At 37.6% G+C, this 23495-nt stretch overlaps 1 protein-coding gene across 3 annotated transcripts in view; it reads right to left on the bottom strand.

Annotated features, from left to right (window-relative positions):
* The window catches only part of C6 (complement C6), a 94350-nt gene extending 75112 nt beyond the window's left edge, over positions 1-19238 (bottom strand). Inside the window, exons 1-7 of one of the 3 annotated variants that reach the window (XM_033421204.2) lie at positions 18653-18965; positions 17477-17541; positions 12523-12685; positions 10890-11046; positions 9466-9610; positions 4883-5024; positions 38-176 (exon numbers count right to left, since the gene is read on the bottom strand). In XM_033421204.2, coding sequence (XP_033277095.1) covers positions 38-176; positions 4883-5024; positions 9466-9610; positions 10890-11046; positions 12523-12665 — 726 coding nt within the window. In that variant the 5' untranslated portion in view covers positions 12666-12685; positions 17477-17541; positions 18653-18965. Of the gene's footprint in view, positions 1-37; positions 177-4882; positions 5025-9465; positions 9611-10889; positions 11047-12522; positions 12686-17476; positions 17542-18652; positions 18966-19111 lie in introns of those variants that run through there. The other 2 variants (XM_033421203.2, XM_004265963.3) reach the window with 2 other exon arrangements.
* Positions 19239-23495: the final 4257 nt, after the last annotated feature.

Genomic DNA, 23495 nt, shown 5'->3' with positions numbered 1-23495 from the left:
ATTGGCACTTGGAGTGCCCCATGATAAGCTGTCGTACCTCGAAGTTGACATTTTCCAGATTGGCAGGGAAACGGTATGGATTACTTGCTCTACTGCTTTTGACAGTTTTACATATTCCTCCAGTGAAAGAGTTATCAAGGACTTCTCCTCTGGCTTCTCCTGCCAGAAAATGAAACCTATAAACAAAGTAATTTTTAAGAATTCAATAGATGTAGAGCAATCTTTAAAATTTACTGTATATGAAAGAAATTATTCTCTTAGATGTTTTTGACCCATGACAAATGGCTTGAAAGAAAGCCCATTTTTTATAGTTTATGGTGAGGTATCCAAAAAGGGCTGGAAGCCAAACTCAGCCCCTCTGGCTCTGTTAGGTTCTCCCTATTCCATTTATTTAATTGTTCTAGGCTTTCATCATGACATAAAATTTGCGTTTATAATTATTTCATGAGTTACAGAACCAGTACTAACTTTGGAAGTAGATTATGAAATAAATTATTACATAATTAATGCCAATCTGGGTTCACTTCCTTCAGTATGATACAGTAAAAGAATTCTTATAGACAGCTAATAATGAAATAGTAATAGCAATATTTTAATAGAATTGTAATCATATTAGTATTGTTTTTATTAATAACTATAATGATATTTAAAATTTGTTTAACAAATGCTTACATAATATTTACTATAAGTCTAGTACTGTTTGATCTGTATTTAATATTATTATATTTACTTAATATTTATTATAACCATGTGATATAGATATAATTATTATACCTATTTTACAAATGAGGAAATTGAAGCATAGAGAGTTTAATTAGCTTAGTACAAATCAAGTATTTAAGAAATTGTTTTGTGGTAGATGAAAACTTTTTCAGAATGCTGATTGTTTTCCAAGTTCTTATAGATATTAATATGTATTCTGTGAAAAAAAAAGTTTTGTGTCAAAAATTTGATAATGCTGGATTACATAAGATGAGATAATAGAAAATATATATACTGGTCTCTGCCCCCCATTTCCTGGACCAGAGCTCTCAAAACCCTTGCAATTTCCTGAATGATGAGAACACTAACAGCATCTTTTCTTCTAGTATTTGTTCTTTGACCCCAGTTTTTGACACAGAGCTCCTAAATCCCTTGGAATTTCTTGTGTGACAGCAGTGTCTTTTGTTCCAATGAGGTGACTCTTGGTGGGCTCCTGGATGGGGGCTGGTCACCAGAAAGATCATGCCATGATTCAAGGCTTGGAATTTTTTGCCCTACCCTCCATTCTCCAAAGAGGGGAAAGAGGCTAGAAATAGGAGTAATGATCTATCACACGTATGTAATGAAGCCGCCATAAAAATACCCAAAGTATGGGGTTCAGAGAGCTTCTGGCTTGGTGAGCATATGGAGGTGTGGGGGAGTGGTACCTAACCAGGGTATGGGAGCTCCTTCCCCTTCCCACATCCTTGCCCTACCCATCTCTCCCAGTAGGATGTTCATCTGTATCCTTTATCATATCCTTTTATAGTAAACTGGTAAATATAAGTAAGTTATTTTACTGATTTCTGTGAGCAGCTTTTGCAAATTAATCAAACCCAAGGATGAGCTCTTGGAAATCTTCGATGTGTCAGAGGCACAGGTGAGAACCTGAACTTGCAGTTGGCATCTGACATTGCAGGGGGCAGGGGGAGTTTTCCAGGACTGAGCCCCTAACCTATGGGATCTGACACTATCTCCAAGTAGATTGGGTCAAAATTCTGTTAAACTGTAGGGCTCCTGGCTGGTGACACAGAGAATTGCTTGGTTGGGGGAAACCTACCCCACATCTGGCATCAGAAGTGTCGTGAGTGTGGCAGTCGTGTGAGAATAAATGAGGTACACAGCAGGAGGAGCCATATGTGAATCAGATCTCAGTAAAGCTGTTTTTTAAAAAAAGAGTGATGCCTTGTGGGTTCTGTAACTTGTATCTCTTAGTCAAATTCTCACCCTTATTGAATTTGTACCAATGGGTATTTGAGAGAGGAAATAAGAGGAGCTGGTCTGGAAAGAACTTTCCAAAGTACTTAAATTTGCATGACAAACACACGTATTTAAGACTCTTTCATTTTCTGAGTTAAGAGGGATCAATGAGGAAAAAAGAATTGTTTACCTTTGCCTTATACCATGTACTATAAATTTGTCACAAACAAGAAAGGGCTTGAGAAGAATGGTTCCCAGGTCATGAGGAATCTATGAAGGTAGCAGCTGCTGGCAGAGAGCCTGAAGGTAGGATTTCTGTGGAGGTGACTCTGTCAGAGTGCGTCTGAGGAAACTTTTAGGAGTGAAGCCAACTATGCAGCCATTTTGAGCTCTATTCTTTCTCCTCCCCTCTGTGGCATTTAAGTTGACTTTAAATATTTTGGTGTTTCAAATACATTGTGGCTTTTAATATTTTAGGTTTCTAAAGTGCTTTATCTAATTTGGCTTTAATGTTATATTTTGTAACTTTTTGAATTTAATTAAAATTTTCATATATACAGATACATAAATATGCATGTGTGTTCATGTATTATACGTGTGTGTGTGTGTGTGTATGTGTACGCGTTTGTACTTTGGATGAGCCTGAGAAAAAACAAACAGCATACTACTATCGCCTGATTCTTGCTTCAGATTTCAGACCTTGTGACTGATGTTGACAAAGTAGCAATGTTGGTATGTCTTATTAAATTCCTTCTTGGAGAGATGCCATTTAAAAAGAGGGATAGCTACCCCGGAAACTTCTTATTTTGGGTAGAAATGTGTTGGAGGGAGGCAGAGATTCTAAGGCCAGCAGGTTAGAGAGATTCCAGTAAGCAGCTCTCAAAACTCTCAATCCCTGGGGAGGCGGGGAGAGGACTGGCTGTCCCTGAGCCAGTAGGTTTTGCTCATTTCTGAGAACTCTTGGGACAACAGCTCTGGTTGGCAGGGGCCCACACGGTCCTTCTGCCAAAGTACACAGAGCATGTGGTCCTCCCCAGCTGTAACTCGAGAGTCTCGACCAACTGAACAAGAGGTGAGTTTGTAATGTCATCCCTAATCAATCAGAACATTAGAAAATGTGATGATCAGTGGGAGTTTCTGGCTGAGTTTTTCTTCCAAAGAAAGGAAAAAAAGAAACCATTTCTGTACCCTGATAAGATGCTGTTGAAACATTCTCGATGAAATCAACTCTAATGAGGAGTTCTTAGGACAGAACCTCAAATCAGTCTGTAGTCATCCAACATACAGATGAGGGAACTACAGCCCAGAGATATTCAGTTACTTGGTCATGATCTAGTGAATTAATACAGAAGTAGGTCTAGAACACGGCTCCCCTTATTTCCAGACTAATGGCTGTTCCATTGTACTGCTGTCCTTGAGTTTGTTTCAATAGCTTCTAGTTTTTATTCTAATCAAATGAGGTTGTATTTGCAATTTCTGTTGTTTGTCTTTGGTGCCTCAAGGTTTCATTTTATGCAAGTCTGGCCATACAAGTAAAGACAAAAAAAACCCCACTACAAAGCAATAAAAGTTTGTAGCAAACTATTTGCTTTCTGGGCAAAAATTGAAAGAAGAATTCTTTACCATGAGAAAAGGAGAGTACAAGAGATTACTGGGTTTTCTTATGCTTCCAACTAAGGCTTAGCTCTTGTTTTCAATTTTTCTTGTATTTCCTCAAGTTTTCTCAGACACTGTCTCAGTCTAATGAATTTAGAATCCCTTGCCAAACCTCCAATGTCCTCATGACCTAAAAGAGGAACATTAGAATTTCTGAGCATTATTTAAAGATCAGGAGGAGGGTTGCGTGGCCCACCGAGGTTTCTTCCATTACGTTCTCATCTCTAAGGTGGATATTGTCCCAAATCAGAATGAAATGGTAGAAATAACCCAGGTCTTGGAGGCTGGGTTTGAATCCTGTTCCTCCATTTACTAGTTGTTAAACTTGGACAGGTTAGTTAATCTCTCTGAGGCTCCTTTTCCTGGTTTGTAAGTTGGGCAAGTAGAACCAGATGGTAATGCAGGTCTGACCTTCTGCCTTTAAACTGTACTGACCTACCCATACATCACATAGTCCATGTAAGAGGAAGTTTTGGATGCCCTCGCCATGTTCACATCTCCTCTTACTCCCCTACTTTTTCACATCATTGTTTTTTGATCACCCTATTTTTTCTGTGTTTGCCTGACTCCTTTCCTTCTGGCTCTGTCTCCACTATTGGCTCAGGGCTTCCCTCTCATGCTTGAAGAATGGTTTTGCTTCTTTAGTGTTTTCACTTTCAGTACACTCACAGGCGTACTTTTTGATACCCTTTTTCTCCATTGTCAGTAGGCATTTTTGGCTGAGGTTTTCTTCCAGGGAATGGAGAAGAAGGAAACGATTTCTGCACATTGATAAGAAGATGCTGTTGAAGCACTCTCATTGAAATCAACTCTAATTAGGAAATTTTAGGACCTAACCTCAAATCAGTTTGTAGTCTTCCAACATACAGATGTGGAGACTGCACATTTCTGAGTGGGTCCTCACCCTTTCAAGATATAGTCCCGGGAATCCACCCTGGTACCTCCCAGCTTGGCTGGCCTCCCACCAGTTTCCCCCGATCCCCTCCAGAGCTGTCAGAAGGCTATATAAGAATTAAAACAAACTATGTTTATGAAGTACTCACAGCATTGTCCGCTATGAACTAAATATGAAAATGCTAAATTCTTTTATTCCTTAGGAATGAGGATTATGGCCTGCGTGAGCTGCTTGAGCGTGGTAGCCTAGTGTCCGGGACAGGGCTGGTGAGAGGAGTAAGACATTCATGAGGAATGTAGACAATGGTGGGTCTCATTGCTTCATTGTTGCTTCCAACTCATTAGTTCTGAGATGGTCCTACTTCCCAAATGATAAAAAGATGATACATACCCAGTGCCCATCAGCTGTACACTAGGGATGGGATTATACTGCCGTGAGCATACTGATTTTTTTCTCCCACAATCCCTTTCATCTGAATTGTCTCCACAATCATTTTCTCCATTGCATTCCAACTTGCTCGCAATGCAGCGACCTAGTCAAGAAACAGCAACATTGACAACAAATGATCATTTAAGAAAGTATTTGGTGATTTGAAACATGAGTACTTTAAATTTCAAGGGAAGGTTGAAGGCAAGTTTTCATTATTTTTGATAAAAAATTAGGAAATATGGAAATGGAATGACAAACTGATGTTTTCCCTTATTTTTTAGGATTACAAGAGTCAGGATATAATTATTTAGTCACTGTTGAGCTCATTGTCTTAAATAAGGGAAATAATTCTAGAATCCCATTACCATTACAGTGAGCTTGCTGCAGAAATCATCTTCTGTAGGAGAAAATTAACAATAGGCTCAGAATTTTTTTTGATTCAGGATAACAGACTCAAGGTCACTGTTTTTTTCAAAAAAACTATAATTTCACACACACACGTCTACTGGTACACATAACAACGTGGCTGAATGTCTGAAATTTTACGTTGGGTGAAATAAGCCCGACACAGAAGAGTCACGCCGTTTGAATCCTTTATCTGATGTTCAACAAGGAGAGAGATTAACTGGAAAGAGGAAAGCAGGAACTTTTTGGGTTTATGGAGATTTTCTGTACCTTGATTGGGGATTGTTTTCATGGGTGTATATATTTGTCAAAATCAAATTGCACACTTACTATCAGTGTATTTTACTATACATAATTATTACATATTTTAATGTAGATATTCACTGTTTATGATTACTGTTAATAATTGTTTCACTGCATATAATTTACTATATCTAATTATTTTATTTGGACAAATTAAATGCCTAGGTACTACAGTATTAGGTAGCAGTTTGAGTGAATTTAGATAATAGTACCAACTCCATATACCCAGACAATTCCCTTCCTTTTTAAACTTGATGAATTTCATAAGGATCCTAGGAATTAGTATGTGCCTATATATTACTGAACTTGAAATGGTTTATGTACAATGACAGATAGCCCGCCTCCTGCCCCTCAGCCTCTTGCCTATAGTCAGGGATGCTGGCATCTGTACCATTACGTACAGGTCTCACTGACAATGATTAAATGTTTTACTCTGGAGTATCTGGTTACCTATTTTAAATTGTGATCAACATCTCACTACAGCTATGCATGACTATTTGGACTAACTGAAATGCTTGGGGAAATTGGGTATTCTATTGAATTAAATTTTTGTACTAATAGGGAGTTCCCCAGAAAGTACTTAGTTTTTTGGTTAATAACATTCAGGAAGAAGGTAGAATGTAATGAAAGTAATTAAGTCCTCCTTTGATTATTCAGAATCTTGTATCGAGACCATTATTATAGTTCTGAGCATCATAAACATACAAGACTGAAAATACAGAGGGAATTGAATTCCTGTCATTCCCAAGATATAACCTGAAAGACGCTCTGTTTTTAAAACAGCACATCTCTAGTTTTTCTGTTTGCTTTTCTTAGGGCAGAGCAGAATGGGTAATTTAGTATGCAATAGAGATGATTTTCCTAAAGAAAAAGAAAGGACAAATATGACAGTTTTTAAAAGTTTTGAACCTAGCACTCACAAATTTGAACAAAAGCTAATTTTTGATACAGTTACATTAAAAAGTATCCCATTTTATCAGGTGGAGATAGGGGTACACATGTAAGGTACAGTTCTCATTGACCTAGGTTTGTGAGCAGGGTACCAGATATGTTAGGAATTCAATTATTCATTTGGTACTTCCAGGGATATTAGAGAGGATTTATTAACAAGGGTAGGGATGAAAGCAAGAGGAATTCTCTTCAGTGATGTTTAGGAATGGGTGGCAGGAGTGATATAGGTCTGTGATGGGACACAGCTGAGAATGATTCCAGACCTTGGAAACACAATGGAATAGGAAGCACAAGGGGAGAGAGATTGTAAGCCATAAATATACCCTATACCAAAGAAGGAATGGGAAAAATGAAGGGAAATTTGGATAGTACAGGATTTGTAGAAGTCAGCATGCTTTAGCCAGCACATGCATATATATACTTACACCTGGAACTATGTAGTCATTTGAATGGTACATGATTTTCCTATTTACTTGAACTGATTTGTGTTACTACAATGGTATATTATTTTTATAACTAGCTGCAAATTCTCATCTTTATGCTTAAAGTTACAACTTTGAGAGAGGAGTTGGCATAGTGCATGGGGATTATCCTCATGGGTACTTCTCGAAGATCCATGTATACATTAAAGTAATATATTCAGTCTTGGGGGACTCTGAAGATGCAATCATGAAAGAGGAAAGGAAAGATAGACATTTTTTGATGTTGTTGTTAATTGAGCCAAACATCATTCTGAATATCCTGAGTCAGACAAATAATGGTCCATTCAACATTGTATTCCCTTTCAGAGTGGCATTAGTGGATGTTTCTAGGAGAGCACAGTGGTATACCATCTTCAGTGGAATATTTAACAACCAATAGGCCATGGTACAACTCAGTCAGAATGGATTCCAACCATATTTGTGCCAGGGATTAGCTGGTTAATGGTTGGATCCTAGGAAGATCTAGAGATTCTTGGTCAAGGGATCTGGACAGTAGGGCAGAGGTCACTAAGAGACCTCAGGGTAGCAGCTGCTTACCCACTATTACAGATGTATTTCAACAGTTCAGTTTCTATCACTAGTTATGGACATATTGCTGATGAACTAGAGATCAGCTGTGCCTATACCACTAACTTTCCTGAACTCCCTCATTATGAATTGTTAGCTCATGGATGTATCTAAAGCCTTCTCAAACTTGTGTATATTTCTGGCCTAAACAAAGCTCTTTTGTAATAAATCTCATAGATTTATCATCTATTGAATAAAAGAGTTCTTCCTGGTAATCTGTTCTAAAAACTACCCTTCATGGTTCAAATAGTTGTGCTTCAGTTCTAAATTTTTATCTTAATATTCTGGTTCTAATGTTAAGGTCTGCATTCCCCTGAGCCATTGCCATCAAGATTTTTCTTATATTCCCTCTTTTGTCAATATGTGACATGACCTTATTTTTGTAGGCATAATGTCTATCTCCCGACCCATGTCCCACCCTCACATCTCAGGCTTGGGGGATGAGGTACAGAGGGAAAACACTGACACCAGCATTCCTGCCTGACATTCAGAAAAGATTGGCAAAGCTGAAGGCAGCAAGCAAGGAGTAAAAAGAGAGAAACATTAGACCCAGGTCTGGGGTCAGTTTTCTATAGGAATTTGAAATCTGCTATTTAGTTCTAAATACTTTTCAGTGTATCTCAGAGTACACAGAAATGATGGGATTTTATTCATCTGAACTCTAATTTTAACTTTAAATTGACTATTTATATAAGAAATCAGTGAACTATGGCCCATGGATGAAAACTGACCTGCCACTTGCTCTTGTAAATAAAATTCTATTGGAACACAGCCATGCTCAATTGTTTATCTACTGTCTATGGCAGCTTTGATGCTAAGATGCCAGAGTTGAACAGCTGCTGCATAGACCGTATGGCCAGCAAAGCCTAAAATATTTGGCATCTGGACCTTTCCTGAAACAGTGTGTAGAAATCTCATCTAGACTGTTCAAAGTGTTGAGCTTTGGAGAGCCATTAATTAGCAAGAGAATACATAGATTAAGTGGTATATTCAAAATTTGATTATAATCTAATGATACTTAAATTTAAAAATTTACAATTTTCTGAATGAGAATTGTACTTGAAGTTTAAAAAGTTTGAAGTTTGAAATGGTTGCCACCATTTAAATAATTTTCAACCTCCTCTTCTGACAATTACCTTTGGAGTCATTCAATGGACCACACCAGAAAATTTGTCACATCATCTCTAGTCATCCCCTTGACATACTATCTTAGCTTTAATATTCTTATCTTAATAAACTATATTAAAATTTTAAAACTCTGTCACCTCTTTTCAATTGCTTATTCTAGATTTGTGCTTCTTAATAACCAATTTTTTTTTTTTTTTTTTTGCGGCACGCGGGCCTCTCACTGTTGTGGCCTCTCCCGTCGCGGAGCACAGGCTCCGGACGTGCAGGCTCAGTGGCCATGGCTCACGGTCCCAGCCGCTCCGCGGCATGTGGGATCCTCCCGGACCGGGACACGAACCCGTGTCCCCTGCATCGGCAGGCGGATTCTCAACCACTGCGCCACCAGGGAAGCCCTAGCCAATTTTTAAAAGTATCTGCCTCTTCCTCCGTTTCCTTCTCCTCATTCTCTTCTTACTGCTGTATCACAGTGTAGGAACCTGGGAGTCGTACTTGATGAGCAAATGAATCAAGTAAGTGGTCAAGATGATTATAGCTTGAAAGCTGTAATTTTACACATGAATAGCATGTAATTGGTAGCATAACACCCCTGTCCCCACAGGCTTAAAATATGGTGGGACTTCTCTATCATGACTTTCACTGAGAGACAATTGGAATAAATTTATTTAGTCATTTTTAATGAAGACTGAACATTTTCCAAAAGTACATTACCACTGTCACAGCGGAACTTATTCTTGCAGTCAACCTCTTCAATTTTGCAGAGCTTAGAAGGGATGCATGGTTGAAAGGTCATGAGGGGCTCAGTACATGGTTGTCCTCCAAACTGACTGGGGCGCAAGATGGACCTAACTTTAAACTGAAAGAAAAGGAGAGAAAGGTGAGTAACTGAGGCTGGGTCAAAGCCAAAAACTATCTAAGAAAACTGGGCTTCTCAATCACAGTAGTGATTTTTCCTATAGTGGCGTTTGCTGAATTAAATAATGACTTTTTCCAGTTCTATTATTGTGTGTCCTTAGGGAAGTCAATACTTTTTGGGTCTCACTTTTCCAACCTGTAAAATAAGGAACTGGGACAAAAGATTTGTTAAGATTTCTAACTCTGAAATCATATGATTCTAAATTGAATAGAAATCAAATGCACACATATTTACTGAGCGTGTCCTGAGTGCAATAAATCTTCCAGGTAATAACAGTAGCTCTTTTATTCCTCAAAGATAGTGTGACGTGATAAATGTGAAAGGATTTGGGGGCTCTTTTGCATAAGGAAGTCACCATGGAAACCAGGGCTGACACATTCTCCACACTTTAGAAGATTTTAAACAGGCAGTAGTAAAACAAAGAGTCAGAGAGGGAAAGAAATAGGACAGGATTAAAAAGTACTGACTTTGAAGTCAGAAAAATCCAAGTTCGAAATGTAGTCTTCTATTCATTAGTGGTGTATTCTTGGGCAAATTACTTAACCCCTAATGAGCTGTCACTTCCTCATCTATAAAATGGGTAGAAAAACAATGTGATATGAAGTTTGAATAAGGTGATATGTGTAAAGGGCATAGAACAATTTCTCTCAGAGAGCGGGTGCTCCAATAATGAGTTCTGTCTACTTCCCTAATGTCTGAATGCTTAGCCCCTGACCTGACTGGGGTTCACATGGGCCAGTGTCCTTACAGGAATGAGCTTGAGATGGGTAAATATTGCAGCTGGGAACAATAAACAAATAGAGGGACTTTCCCACGGGGAGAGGGATGTTAGAGGAAAGGCAAGGAGTCATTTTAATTAATGCCCCTCATTTCTGTCTGATTTTAAACCTTGGACTGAAATCCCCATTTTTTAGCACTTGTTTTTGCCTTGTGAGCTCTCAGAGGGCACAGGCAGTGGAATTCAGAGCTGGGCGAGTGCAATACCAATTCTAGGGGGTAGAACATTGTTTTTGGTGTTCACATGACAATAAACCATGCAAAATGAATCTTCCTTCCCCCCCAACATGTTGCTAAATGGAATTTTCTTTCAGTGGAAGCTGGGACAGTTCATTTTCAAATATTGAAGAAATTCAGCATTTCTATGACTGTTGAGTCTGTCAGGGAATTCGAGAATTTTACTGTGATTCCGACTTCCTGAATACACCCACATATCACCTACCTGTTTTTCAACACAAGGGTCACAGTCTGACCACGGTCCATAATCTCCCAGGAGGCAATTGATCGGACAAGTTTGCCAGTTACATTCTCTGGTCTCCTGCTTGGTGCAAAGCTGGTCGCAAAAGTTTTCCAGATAGTACTGATTCACAACGATGTATCTGTAACAGTGAGGAAAAAGCTGCTTAGAATGAGTGTATTCATTGTGGCTCCAGCTCCATAAGAAAAAGATCATTGACTCAATTACAGTGAATACAAGGAAAGAAGGTTTTCATGGAAAATCAGGCAGTGTGGCATATGTGCAATTCTTACCACTTACTGGAACTCAGCACTGGGTCCATAATTTGTTGGGCGCTGTGCAAAATGGAAACGGGGGGTGCCTCATGTTCAAAGCTTATTAAGAATTTCAAGAAAATGACTGCAGAGCATTAAGCCAAGCACAGAGCCCTTCTCAGTGTGCGGTCCTGTGTGACTGCACAGGTCACACGTCCATGAAGCTGGCCCTGACTGAATTCCTGGAAGGGACTGAAAGGGAAAGAAAAGGAAGAAGAAAGTTTCTGCAAATTGCTTAAAAGATGACAACACAGGGTGATAAATACAATGATTGTGATAGAGCCAGAGTGCCGTGGGCCCAAAGAGTAAGGGAGAAAGTGACATGAGAGATACATTTTGAAAAATTCATGTGAATTTCCCAGGCAAGAAAGGGAAGGGCATTCAGAAGGAAGATCATGTGCAAAGATTAGAGGTGGAGAGTATGACACGTCCGTGAAGGGACTTGTGGGACGGACCTGAGAATTGCATAATTGAGAGGGATGGAATATATTGTGGTACTTTATTTGGTAGGCAGTAGAGAGCTACTGAGGGACTCTTGAGTAGAGAAGTATTATAAACAAATCTGTTCTTACATCCTTCATGGATGGTTTATTGGGGCAGTCAGTTGGTGATTTAATGACACTCACACTACATATGTAAAAATAGTTTTCTAACATAGATCTCAAAAAAGTGCTATAACAGTTAAAACACATTAAATATATGCCTTTCTCCTCCAAGTCATGTGTGCATCTTCATGGACTAGAAATATCTAACAGATTTAAAGAAACTGTGGGGGATGAGTAGTCTGAATTGTTGAAAAGGCTGAATTATTAAATGTTATCAAGTAAACACAGTTTCTTGCCTGCTGGTCCATGACAACAATCAAGCTAATAGGTAGCAGTGCTGATCAATTGAGGTCCTGTTAGACTCAGTTGAATGAGTAGAAAATTCTCTATAATTAACTCTCTAACTGCAGGCAAGCAGAGTTATGTGCTGATTGGAAAAAAGCCTGAGTAGTGATTCTAAGTAAGTTAGTCAACTGAAAATATTGCACAGATTCTTAATTAAATTTCTTTGAAACACCTCAATTTTCGTGGAGAACAAAAGTAGACTCCATTTCAACCTTATGTGGAAAAGACCTCAAATTCCATCCAAATTCATGAATTCTTTTCAGAATTAAAAAAAAAATTGTGGGTTATAGTCTGCAAAAGTTATACTTTTAGATATATTTTTTTCCCATCACTTAGTGTGGCACTTTTGATTTTGCTAACCCTGTCCTTGAGGTTTCACAGGGCACAAAGAAAAGCTACAAAGTCCACACCCACCTCTGTCTGGTCTGGGTTCCAGAATTGCAGGTTTTTGAGCAGCTGGACCACTGAGTCCATGGGTAATGATCACAGAAACAGGCTTGGCCCTTGTCAATCAGAGCACTCAGCAGGATGAAATATAAGATGGAGTGTCTGGCCATGCCTGGAGAGCCTCCAGACCCTGAAAAGAAATGATATAAAACATACCAAACATCTGTGAGGTAAAACTTTATAGGTCATTCTCAGTTACAACCTCAAATATGATCTTAGAAAACATCTTGCCTTCCTTAAGGCAAAGTAACACCTGTAAATTCACATGCTTATGAGTATAAATGTTATTTCTAAAGATTTTTAAGGTGGACATTCCCATAGTTACAAACCCCAGTACTAGTAAGTTTCTCTGAACTGTCAGTGATAGGCTACAAGACAAACTATGTAGTATATATTTGTATCTCATTTCATTCCTAAATGGAAATTTTTATGTAGTCTTATACTTTTCAAAATAGCTGCTTATTGTGTGTGGACAGTGCCCTCAAGTACTACCTAGTACTACCTTTCAGTTTTTCATACTTTTCTGGGCCTGGGGAAGGACTTTGGAACCCTTCTTTTTGAAGCTCTATTTACTTTTCTGGCACCTTGGAAGCTTGTTAAAGAGAGTTCACTGTCCAACTATCTCTAGTTTTAGAGTCATAGAAGTTAGAGCTGGAACGGATCTTTGAAACCTTCAGATTAAACTCCCTCATTTTATGGATGATGAGATGGAGGCTTAAGCAGGAACGGTAAGGTTGAGACTACATGACAAGTAACAGCCCAAGACTCCTCATTCTTGGATGAGATGCATTCCTTCATTGAATTTCTAATAACGCTAACTAGTGTTCCTGGAGCATCTAGATGCTTGGAACTCCACTACCCAGAACACAAGAGGGTTTATTCAGATGTGGCTGAATGCCAGACGAAACTTGGACCAGTGGTTCCTCATGTGCTGTGGAGCCTTGAGGATCTGTGTGTTATTGGATGGAAATTGCAAAACCGTTATCTGCCGTCCCAATATTGCCATTTTGATTTTTGTATCTCTAACAAAACACACAACATGGTTAAATATGTACAGAAAATGCTGCTGTAATTAGTATAGTAACTTCCATTTAAAGAAATATTAATAGAATGCCATTCACCTAATTTCTCTGTGTCTCAGTTTTATTATCCATAAAATAGGGATAATACTTTTACCTTCTTCATAAGACTTTTGTTAGGATTCAGTAAGAAGAAAATTCATGTAAAGTGCTTAGAACAATCCTTGGTATAGAATCATCACTCAATAAATATTAGTTTTTCAAAAGAGTAGTAACACTTGAGTGTTTCAAAGTTAATTGTAGCTATCGGTCATGAATTTTTCAAAATAATGGGCTTCTAAAATTACAGCAAGAATCTTGTGAAAATTGAAAATATGTTTTGATGTTAAATAAGACTATTCATGTTTAACATGATTTAGAAATACGGCTTTAGTTACTTTTCAGCTTACAAATAAAATCAGATCCCTGACCATCTTTTTTGAAATTACAATTTCCCACCAGTGTTTCCTATCCTCCTTCACTGCTTTATTTTTCTCTGTTATTCATACCTTCCTAATATATAAAGTACTATGTAATTTAAATAAATATCTCCTCTTTCCTTTCTCCTTCTTCACTAAAATATGAACACCATGACAGTTGATCTTTTTTGTCTGTTTTTTCATTTCAGCATTTAGAAGAATGAGAGCAAGCATACCACGCAAAGAATAAATGTTGTAGAATTGAGTCTAGGAAACAGTTTAGAAACGGGTTTTGATGAAATATGAATAATGTAATTTAAGTCCATAATTACAGCCACTTCTGTAATATTATTCTCAAAATTTCTGCCAGATTAAGTATATTTCATAGACTAGAAATGAATTTGTCTGTTCAGTTGTCACCCATTGTTTCAGCAAGAGTGATAGTTTGTAGCATAACTGGTTTATTTCTAGTTTGTTGTAATAGTTGATTGAAATAAAAAACTAGATCTCTTGAGATTCAAATTTATTTTTAGAACACCATAATATATTACGTTAGTCTGCCTCTTATTTATTTGATAATATTTATTGTGTTCTAAAATATATAGAAATGCATGAAGAAGAAAATTAAGATGATTTATTATATAACCAGAAAAATTCTGCTGACATTTAAAAAATACATATAAGATATGCCTGCATTTGAAAAGTTTAAAAAGAACAGAAAGAAAAATGTAACACCTGAGGTCTCTTCTACCTATAGCCAGAACCTCTTCCTACACATAATCACTTTTCTCTTTTTATAGGTAGAAAATGGAGGGAAAATTCTTCCACACATTCCCTTACACATATACATGTATGCATGTTCTTTAAATATATACACAAAAAAGAAGTATGATGTATATTACTCTGTACTTTGTTTTTCACTTCACAGTATACTTTAAAGATATTTCCATATTAATAGATGTATATCTACTTCAATTTTTTCCCTTAGCATTCTTTTTTTTTTTTTTTTTTTTGCGGTACGCGGGCCTCTCACTGTTGTGGCCGCTCCCGTTGCGTAGCACAGGCTCCGGACGCGCAGGCTCAGCGGCCATGGCTCATGGGCCCAGGCGCTCCGCGGCATGTGGAATCTTCCCGGACCGGGGCACGAACCCATGTCCCCTGCATCGGCAGGCAGACTCTCAACCACTGCGCCACAGGGAATCCCCCTAGCATTCTTTTTTTAAAAATTTTATTTATTTGGCTGTACTGGGTCTTTGTTGCTGCACTTGGGCTTTCTCTAGTTGCGGCGAACAGGGGCTACTCTTTGTTTCAGTGCATGGTCTTCCCATTGCGGTGGCTTCTCTTGTTGCAGAGCACGGGCTCTAGGCATGCGAGCTTCAATAGTTGCTGCCTGTGAGCCCTAGAGTGCACGGGCTTCAGTAGTTGCGGTTTGTGGGCTCAGTAGTTGTGGCACATGGGCTCAGTAGTGGTGGCTCACAGGCTCTAGAGCACAGGCTCAGTAGTTGTGGTGCAGGGGCTTAGTTGCTCCATGGCATGTGGGAATCTTCCTGGACCAGGGATTGAACCCATGTACCGTGCATTGGCAGGCATATTCTTTTTTTTTTTTTAGATGTTGGGGGTAGGAGTTTATTAATTAATCAATTTATTTTTGCTGTGTTGGGTCTTCGTTTCTGTGCAAGGGCTTTCTCTAGTTGTGGCAAGCGGGGGCCACTCTTCATCGCGGTGCATGGGCCTCTCACTATCGCGGCCTCTCTTGTTGCGGAGCATAGGCTCCAGACACGCAGGCTCAGTAGTTGTGGCTCACAGGCCTAGTTGCTCCACGGCATGTGGGATCCTCCCAGACCAGGGCTCGAACCCATGTCCCCTGCATTAGCAGGCAGATTCTCAGCCACTGCACCACCAGGGAAGCCCTGGCAGGCATATTCTTAACCACTGTGCCACCAGGGAAGTCCTATCTACTTCATTATTATTATTATTATTTTTTGCGATACGCAGGCCTCTCACTGTTGTGGCCTCTCCTGTTGCGGAGCACAGGCTCCGGACGCGCAGGCCCAGTGGCCATGGCTCACGAGCCCAGCTTGCTCTGCGGCATGTGGGATCTTCCCGGACCGGGGCATGAACCCGTGTCCCCTACATCGGCAGGCGGACTCTCAACCACTGCGCCACCAGGGAAGCCCTACTTCATTATTTTTAATGACTGCATAGTTTTATACTGTATAGATGTATTATACTGAACTTAACCATTATTCTAACTGTAGACTTTTAGTATACATACATAATGCAATAAACATCTTTATATTTTAGCATACTTTTGTAGTATATCCATGGGACCAACAAATATTCCTAGCAGTAGAATGGCTCAGTCAAATGATATAAATTTTTAAATGTTGATAGATTTTGCCAAATTGCCCTACTGAAATATGGCTCCCTCAAAAGTCTCAGAGGATGAGTTAAAATTATATTTTAATGTGTTTACTTTATGTTTTTTTATTTGGATGAAAGGATACTTCAGTTAAAAAAATGAGTCTCCTCATTTTATAAATCTTCATTCAAGCCAAGAGTTTGAGATCAGATATAAGAATTGTTTCCCCACAAAAAAAAATTTTTCTCCAATATGCTCAGAAGTTAGAGCATTTCTTCATAATGAATCAGTAAGAATTTAAAATTTTTTAAAATTTTTAATTGAAGTATAGTTGAACTACAATGTTGTGTTAGTTTCTGGCATACAGCAAAGTGATTCAGTTATACATACATAACTGAATATATATATATATATATTTTTTTTTTTTACTCTTTTTCAGATTCTTTTCCATTATGGTTTATTACAGGATATTGAGTATAGTTGCCTGGGCTATACAGTATGACCTTGTTGTTTATCTACTTTATATATAGTAGTTTGTATCTGCTAATCCCAATTTCCTAATTTATCCCTCACCTACCCTTTTTCCCCTTGGGTAACCATAAGTTTGTTTTCTATGTCTGTAAGTTTGTTTTTGTTTTGTAAATAAGTTCATTTGTATCATATTTTAGATTCCACATATAAGTGATATCATAGGGTATTTGTCTTTCTCTTTCTGACTTACTTCACTTAGTATGAAAGTCAGTAAGCATTTTTAAACTGTCTTACAAGCTCAGAGAAAACTGCTAGAATAAAAGCAACTAAATCCCCTGACATATGGCTGAATATACCCTTCAATTTAAAATGGAATTGACACACATTTGAGTATCCATTGAGTGAGATAAAAAGAAATAGAATTCATTATCATTGTCTGGGGAGGGTAGAGAGAAACTGAAGATGCTCCCCATGATTTTTATCCAAGCTTTTTTATCCAACTCATAGATAAGCTGCTACGGCCCTAAGCTATTTCAATCATAAAAAAGAGAGGCTCCTTTAAAGACCACTGCACTTGCCTGCCAATTTTATTTCACTGGTATGTAACTCACCTTTTCTGGTTTTCTTCAGCAGCACAGAACCATAGACTTTGGGACAAGAGTGTCCAGAAATTAGGCTGTGATCAGACCAAATACATAGTATGAGTCCTATACCCTATACATCAGACCCAAGTTGAGATTGGTTTTCAACTGTCTTCAGGGCCCTTGGGAGCTGAGGCTCCTAAACAATGTGAAGTTTCCCTGTTAATCACTAGACAGACCACCACCCCATCCCCCCACCCCCAAATTGGGATCTTCTCATATAGAAACTGCTTCAGCAAGGAAACGTAAAAGAGGGGTTTTTGTTGTTGTTTGTTTTTCTTATTAAATTTTGAACAGATAGATATTTTCCAGAAAAATTCAATTGTAGAGAAAACAAATTCTTAAAGTATTTTTTGGAATCAGCATGTAAACAATAGGTAGAAGTTGAATTACAAGAGATTACCAGTTCTCAATTCTCAGCAGATGCTATCTGTTTTAACTTCCAAAAGCTTGAAAAATATAGGTGGATTTTATTCCAATTATAATCAAAAACTGCAAGAACAGAACTCATGTAAAATATTCTGATCTCTTCTTTGGCTATAGTATTCTGAGACAATTTGGAAAATGCTAAAATGAAGATGGTAATGCCAAAGCTTCTTATTTGAGGAGATGCTAATAAAAGAGCTAATTAGTAGGTTCTCTTTTTATAACATTTTATTGTTATAAGGAAAAATTGTTTTATGTTAAAATGATAATTTTCATTCAAATAAAGAGAATTATTTCTCTTATTTTTTTATTAGCATAGCCCAGCATCTAATATCAAATGCTTCCTTATTTATTAATTTTCAACATCTCTAGGCATTTTGGAGATATCCAAAATTTCATGCAGGCATTATACCCATTACCATACAATTTTCTTATAAACATGGAACAAAAAGAATGTTCAGTGAATAGAGGAAGATAGTTATGAAAAATCTTCCACTGCAGTAACATAGTAGAAGAGCAGCAGTCTGCAGTTTTCTCATAATTGTCATCCCCTCTTGAACTCTAAAAATTAGTGATCCCATTGAACCATTGAAGATGGCTTTTGTGAGCACTTGGGGAATTCTAGCACAGGATGAAATCCATTTTATTCTGACCTGTCACCTTCCCACGTCCTTGACTTACATGAATGATTTGTCCCTAAGGCAGTTCAGCACGTCTTACCCGACAGGTTCTGAGGATGCTCTAGTTTGCCCCCAACTGCAGGTTCTTACTTTCCATCTTCTTGTAAATGTCTTGAATCTCTTATTTCTTATTTTTTCCTTCCACACATGCCCTGGAAGCTCAAGAAATTATATTTACCACTGCTAGGGCAGGCTGGGGCGTTCTGGCACATGACTAGTCTTTGGCTAAACGGTATGTTTGTTTTACTTTTAACTGTAGATTAGCTCATAGAAAAACTTGATTTCACCAAGGCAGCTCTCTGGAAGGACACTTCTTTAAGAAATATAAATATTTTGGTTCTTTTGAGAATTAAGCAAAATAGTTACATCTTATATTAAAAGAAAGACAAATGGCTGTAAGCTCTTATGTTTTTTCATGCATGAAAGGGTAAGTTTGTTAGAAACATGATATATGATTTTGAAATATTAAGAATACAAAGGAGATCATTATGTCACTCACCTTAAACAGAGTTTGTGGTATCCAGGGAACTAATCTGCAATGGCTAAGGAAACAATAGGTACTCACAGTGAAAAGGGTTTATAAGACAATCCAAACAAGTCTTTTTTCCCCATTGCTAACTAACACAAGGTCATGTCCCAGAGATCTAACAACACCTAGAGTGCTGTTAAAATAAACATTCCCTAGAAACTCTGGACTTTGCAAATGATCACTTAAATCAGCAGTAACCCTGCAACTCTTCAGAGTGAGATATTGCACAGGGTCCTGATTTTTCAATGATTTTCCCATTCAAGTAATATTGTAATGGGTATTGCTACTGAAAACTTTCTGACTTCATTTCGAAAAACTTTTAGAATAAATTATTTAAAATTGCCTTCCCCCTTTAGGAATTTGTCCATTTAATTTAAAAAATATAGATTTTTTTCTAATTATATAATATTTATTGAGAAAGATTTAGAACATGGGGAAAAGTATGAAGAGGAAAAGTAAAATCATTTTTTATAAACAAACAAAACCACTATTGATATTTGGAGTAAATACTTCCAGTCATATAATACGTATGTGTATGTGTCTGTGTAAGTATACACATTCAAAGGAATGTGTGTGTGTATATATATATATATATATATATAACATGATATATAATTTTGTGACAGCATATATATATATATATTTACATCTTTATTGGAGTATAATTGCTTTACAATGGTGTGTTAGTTTCTGCTTTATAACAAAGTGAATCAGTTATACATATACATATGTTCCCATATCTCTTCCCTCTTGGGTCTCCCTCCCTCCCACCCTCCCTATCCCACCCCTCCAGGCAGTCACAAAGCACTGAGCTGATCTCCCTGTGCTATGCGGCTGCTTCCCACTAGCTATCTACCTTACGTTTGCTAGTGTTTATATGTCCATGCCTCTCTCTCGCTTTGTCACAGCATACCTTTCCCCCTCCCCATATCCTCAAGTCCATTCTCTAGTAGGTCTGTGTCTTATTCCTGTCTTACCCCTAGGGTCTTCATGACTTTTTTTTCTTAAATTCCATATATATGTGTTAGCATACGGTATTTGTCTTTCTCTTTCTGACTTACTTCACTCTGTATGACAGACTCTAGGTCTATCCACCTCATTACAAAGAGCTCAATTTCATTTTTTTTTTGGCTGAGTAATATTCCATTGTATATATGTGCCACATCTTCTTTATCCATTCATCCGATGATGGGCACTTAGGTTGTTTCCATCTCTGTGCTATTGTAAATAGAGCTGCAAAGAACATTTTGGTACATGACTCTTTCTGAATTATGGTTTTCTCAGGGTATGTGCCCAGTAGTGGGATTGCTGGGTCATATGGTAGTTCTATTTGTAGTTTTTTAAGGAACCTCCATACTGTTCTCCATAGTGACTGTATCAATTTACATTCCCACCAACAGTGCAAGAGGGTTCCCTTTTCTCCACACCCTCTCCAGCATTTGTTGTTTCTAGATATTTTCATGATGGCCATTCTGACTGGTGTGAGATGATATCTCATTGTAGTTTTGATTTGCATTTCTCTAATGATTAATGATGTTGAGCATTCTTTCATGTGTTTGTTGGCAGTCTGTATATCTTCTTTGAAGAAGTGTCTGTTTAGGTCTTCTGCCCATTTTTGGATTTGGTTGTTTGTTTTTTGTTATTGAGCTGCATGAGCTGCTTATAAATTTTGGAGATTAATCCTTTGTCAGTTGCTTCATTGGCAAATATTTTCTCCCATTCTGAGGGTTGTCTTTTGGTCTTGTTTATGGTTTCCTTTGCTGTGCAAAAGTTTGAAGTTTCATTAGGTTCCCTTTGTTTATTTTTATTTCCATTTCTCTAGGAGGTGGGTCAAAAAGGATCTTGCTGCGATTTATGTCATAGAGTGTTCTGCCTATGTTTTCCTCTAAGAGTTTGATAGTTTCTGACCTTACATTTAGGTCTTTAATCCATTTTGAGCTTATTTTTGTGTACGGTGTTAGGGAGTGTTCTAATCTCATACTTTTACATGTACCTGTCCAGTTTTCCCACCACCACTTATTGAAGAGGCTGTCCTTTCTCCACTGTATATTCCTGCCTCCTTTATCAAAGATAAGGTGACCATATGTGTGTGGGTTTATCTCTGGGCTTTCTATCCTGTTCTATTGATCTATCTTTCTGTTTTCGTGCCAGTACCATACTGTCTTGATTACTGTAGCTTTGTAGTATAGTCTGAAGTCAGGGAGCCTGATTCTTCTAGCTCCGTCTTTTGTTCTCAAGATTGCTTTGGCTCTTCGGGGTCTTTTGTGTTTCCATACAAATTGTGAAATTTTTTGTTCTAGTTCTGTGAAAAATGCCAGTGGTAGTTTGATAGGGATTGCACTGAATCTGTAGATTGCTTTGGGTAATAGAGTCACTTTCACAATGTTGATTCTTCCAATCCAAGAACATGGTATATCTCTCCATCTATTTGTATCATCTTTAATTTCTTTCATCAGTGTCTTATAATTTTCTGCATACAGGTCGTTTGTCTCCTTAGGTAGGTTTATTCCTAGATATTTTATTCTTTCTGTTGCAATGGTAAATGGGAGTGTTTTCTTGATTTCACTTTCAGACTTTTCATCATTAGTGTATAGGAATGCCAGAGATTTCTGTGCATTAATTTTGTATCCTGCTACTTTACCAAATTCATTGATTAGCTCTAGTAGTTTTCTGGTAGAATCTTTAGGATTCTCTATGTATAGCATCATGTCATCTGCAAACAGTGACAGCTTTCCTTCTTCTTTTCCGATTTGGATTCCTTTTATTTCCTTTTCTTCTCTGATTGCTGTGGCTAAAACTTCCAAAACTATGTTGAATAAGAGTGGTGAGAGTGGGCAACCTTGTCTTGTTCCTGATCTTAGTGGAAATGGTTTCAGTTTTTCACCATTGAGGACAATGTTGGCTGTGGGTTTGTCATACATGGCCTTTATTATGTTGAGGAAAGTTCCCTCTATGCCTACTTTCTGCAAGGTTTTTATCATAAATGGGTGTTGAATTTTGTCGAAAGCTTTCTCTGCATCTATTGAGATGATCATATGGTTTTTCTCCTTCAATTTGTTAATATGGTATATCACGTTGATTGATTTGCGTATATTGAAGAATCCTTGCATTTCTGGAATAAACCCCACTTGATCATGGTGTATGATCCTTTTAATGTGCTGTTGGATTCTGTTTGCTAGTATTTTGTTGAGGATTTTTGCATTTATCTTCATCAGTGATATTGGCCTGCAGTTTTATTTCTTTGTGACATCCTTGTCTGGTTTTGGTATCAGGGTGATAGTGGCCTCGTAGAATGAGTTTAGGACTGTTCCTCTCTCTGCTATATTTTGGAAGAGTTTGAGAAGGATAGGTGTTAGCTCTTCTCTAAATGTTTGATAGAATTCACCTGTGAAGCCATCTGGTCCTGGGCTTTTGTTTGTTGGAAGATTTTTAATCACAGTTTCAATTTCAGTGCTTGTGTTTGGTCTGTTCATATTTTGTATTTCCTCCTGATTCAGTCTTAGCACGTTGTCCATTTCTAAGAATTTGTCCATTTCTTCCAGGTTGTCCATTTTATTGGCATAGAGTTGCTTGTAGTAATCTCTCATGATCTTTTTTATTTCTGCAGTGTCAGTTGTTACTTCTCTTTCATTTCTAATTCTATTGATTTGAGTCTTCCTTTTTTTCTTGATGAGTCTGGCTAATAGTTTATCAATTTTGATTATCTTCTCAAAGAACCAGCTTTTAGTTTTATTGATCTTTGGTATATTTTCCTTCATTTCTTTTTCATTTATTTCTAATCTGATCTTTATGATTTCTTTCCTTCTACTAACTTTGGGTTTTTTTTGTTCTTTTTTCTCTAATTCCTTTAGGTGCCACGTTAGGTTGTTTATTCGAGATGTTTCCTGTTTTTTAAGGTAGGATTGTATTGCTATAAACTTCCCTCTTAGAACTGCTTTTGCTGCATCCCATAGATTTTGGGTCGTTGTGTCTCCATTGTCATTTGTTTCTAGGTATTTTTTGGTTTCCTCTTTGATTTCTTCAGTGATCACTTCGTTATTAAGTAGTGTATTGTTTAGCCTCCATGTGTTTGTATTTTTTACAGATCTTTTCCTGTAAGTGATATCTAGTCTCATAGCGTTGTGGTTGGAAAAGATACTTGATAGAATTTCAATTTTCTTAAATTTACCAAGGCTTGATTTGTGACCCAAGATATGATCTATCCTGGATAATGTTCCATGAGCACTTGAGAAGAATGTGTATTCTGTTGTTTTTGGATGGAATGTCCTATAAATATCAGTTAAATCCATCTTGTTTAATGTATCATTTAAAGCTTGTGTTTCCTTATTTATTTTCACTTTGGATGATCTGTCCA

Source organism: Orcinus orca, chromosome 3 (assembly GCF_937001465.1).
Source record: "Orcinus orca chromosome 3, mOrcOrc1.1, whole genome shotgun sequence".
Taxonomy (NCBI): Eukaryota; Metazoa; Chordata; class Mammalia; order Artiodactyla; family Delphinidae; genus Orcinus; species Orcinus orca.
The sequence above is the reverse complement of the archived record's forward strand: the minus strand, read 5'-3'. Positions and strand labels throughout refer to the sequence as shown.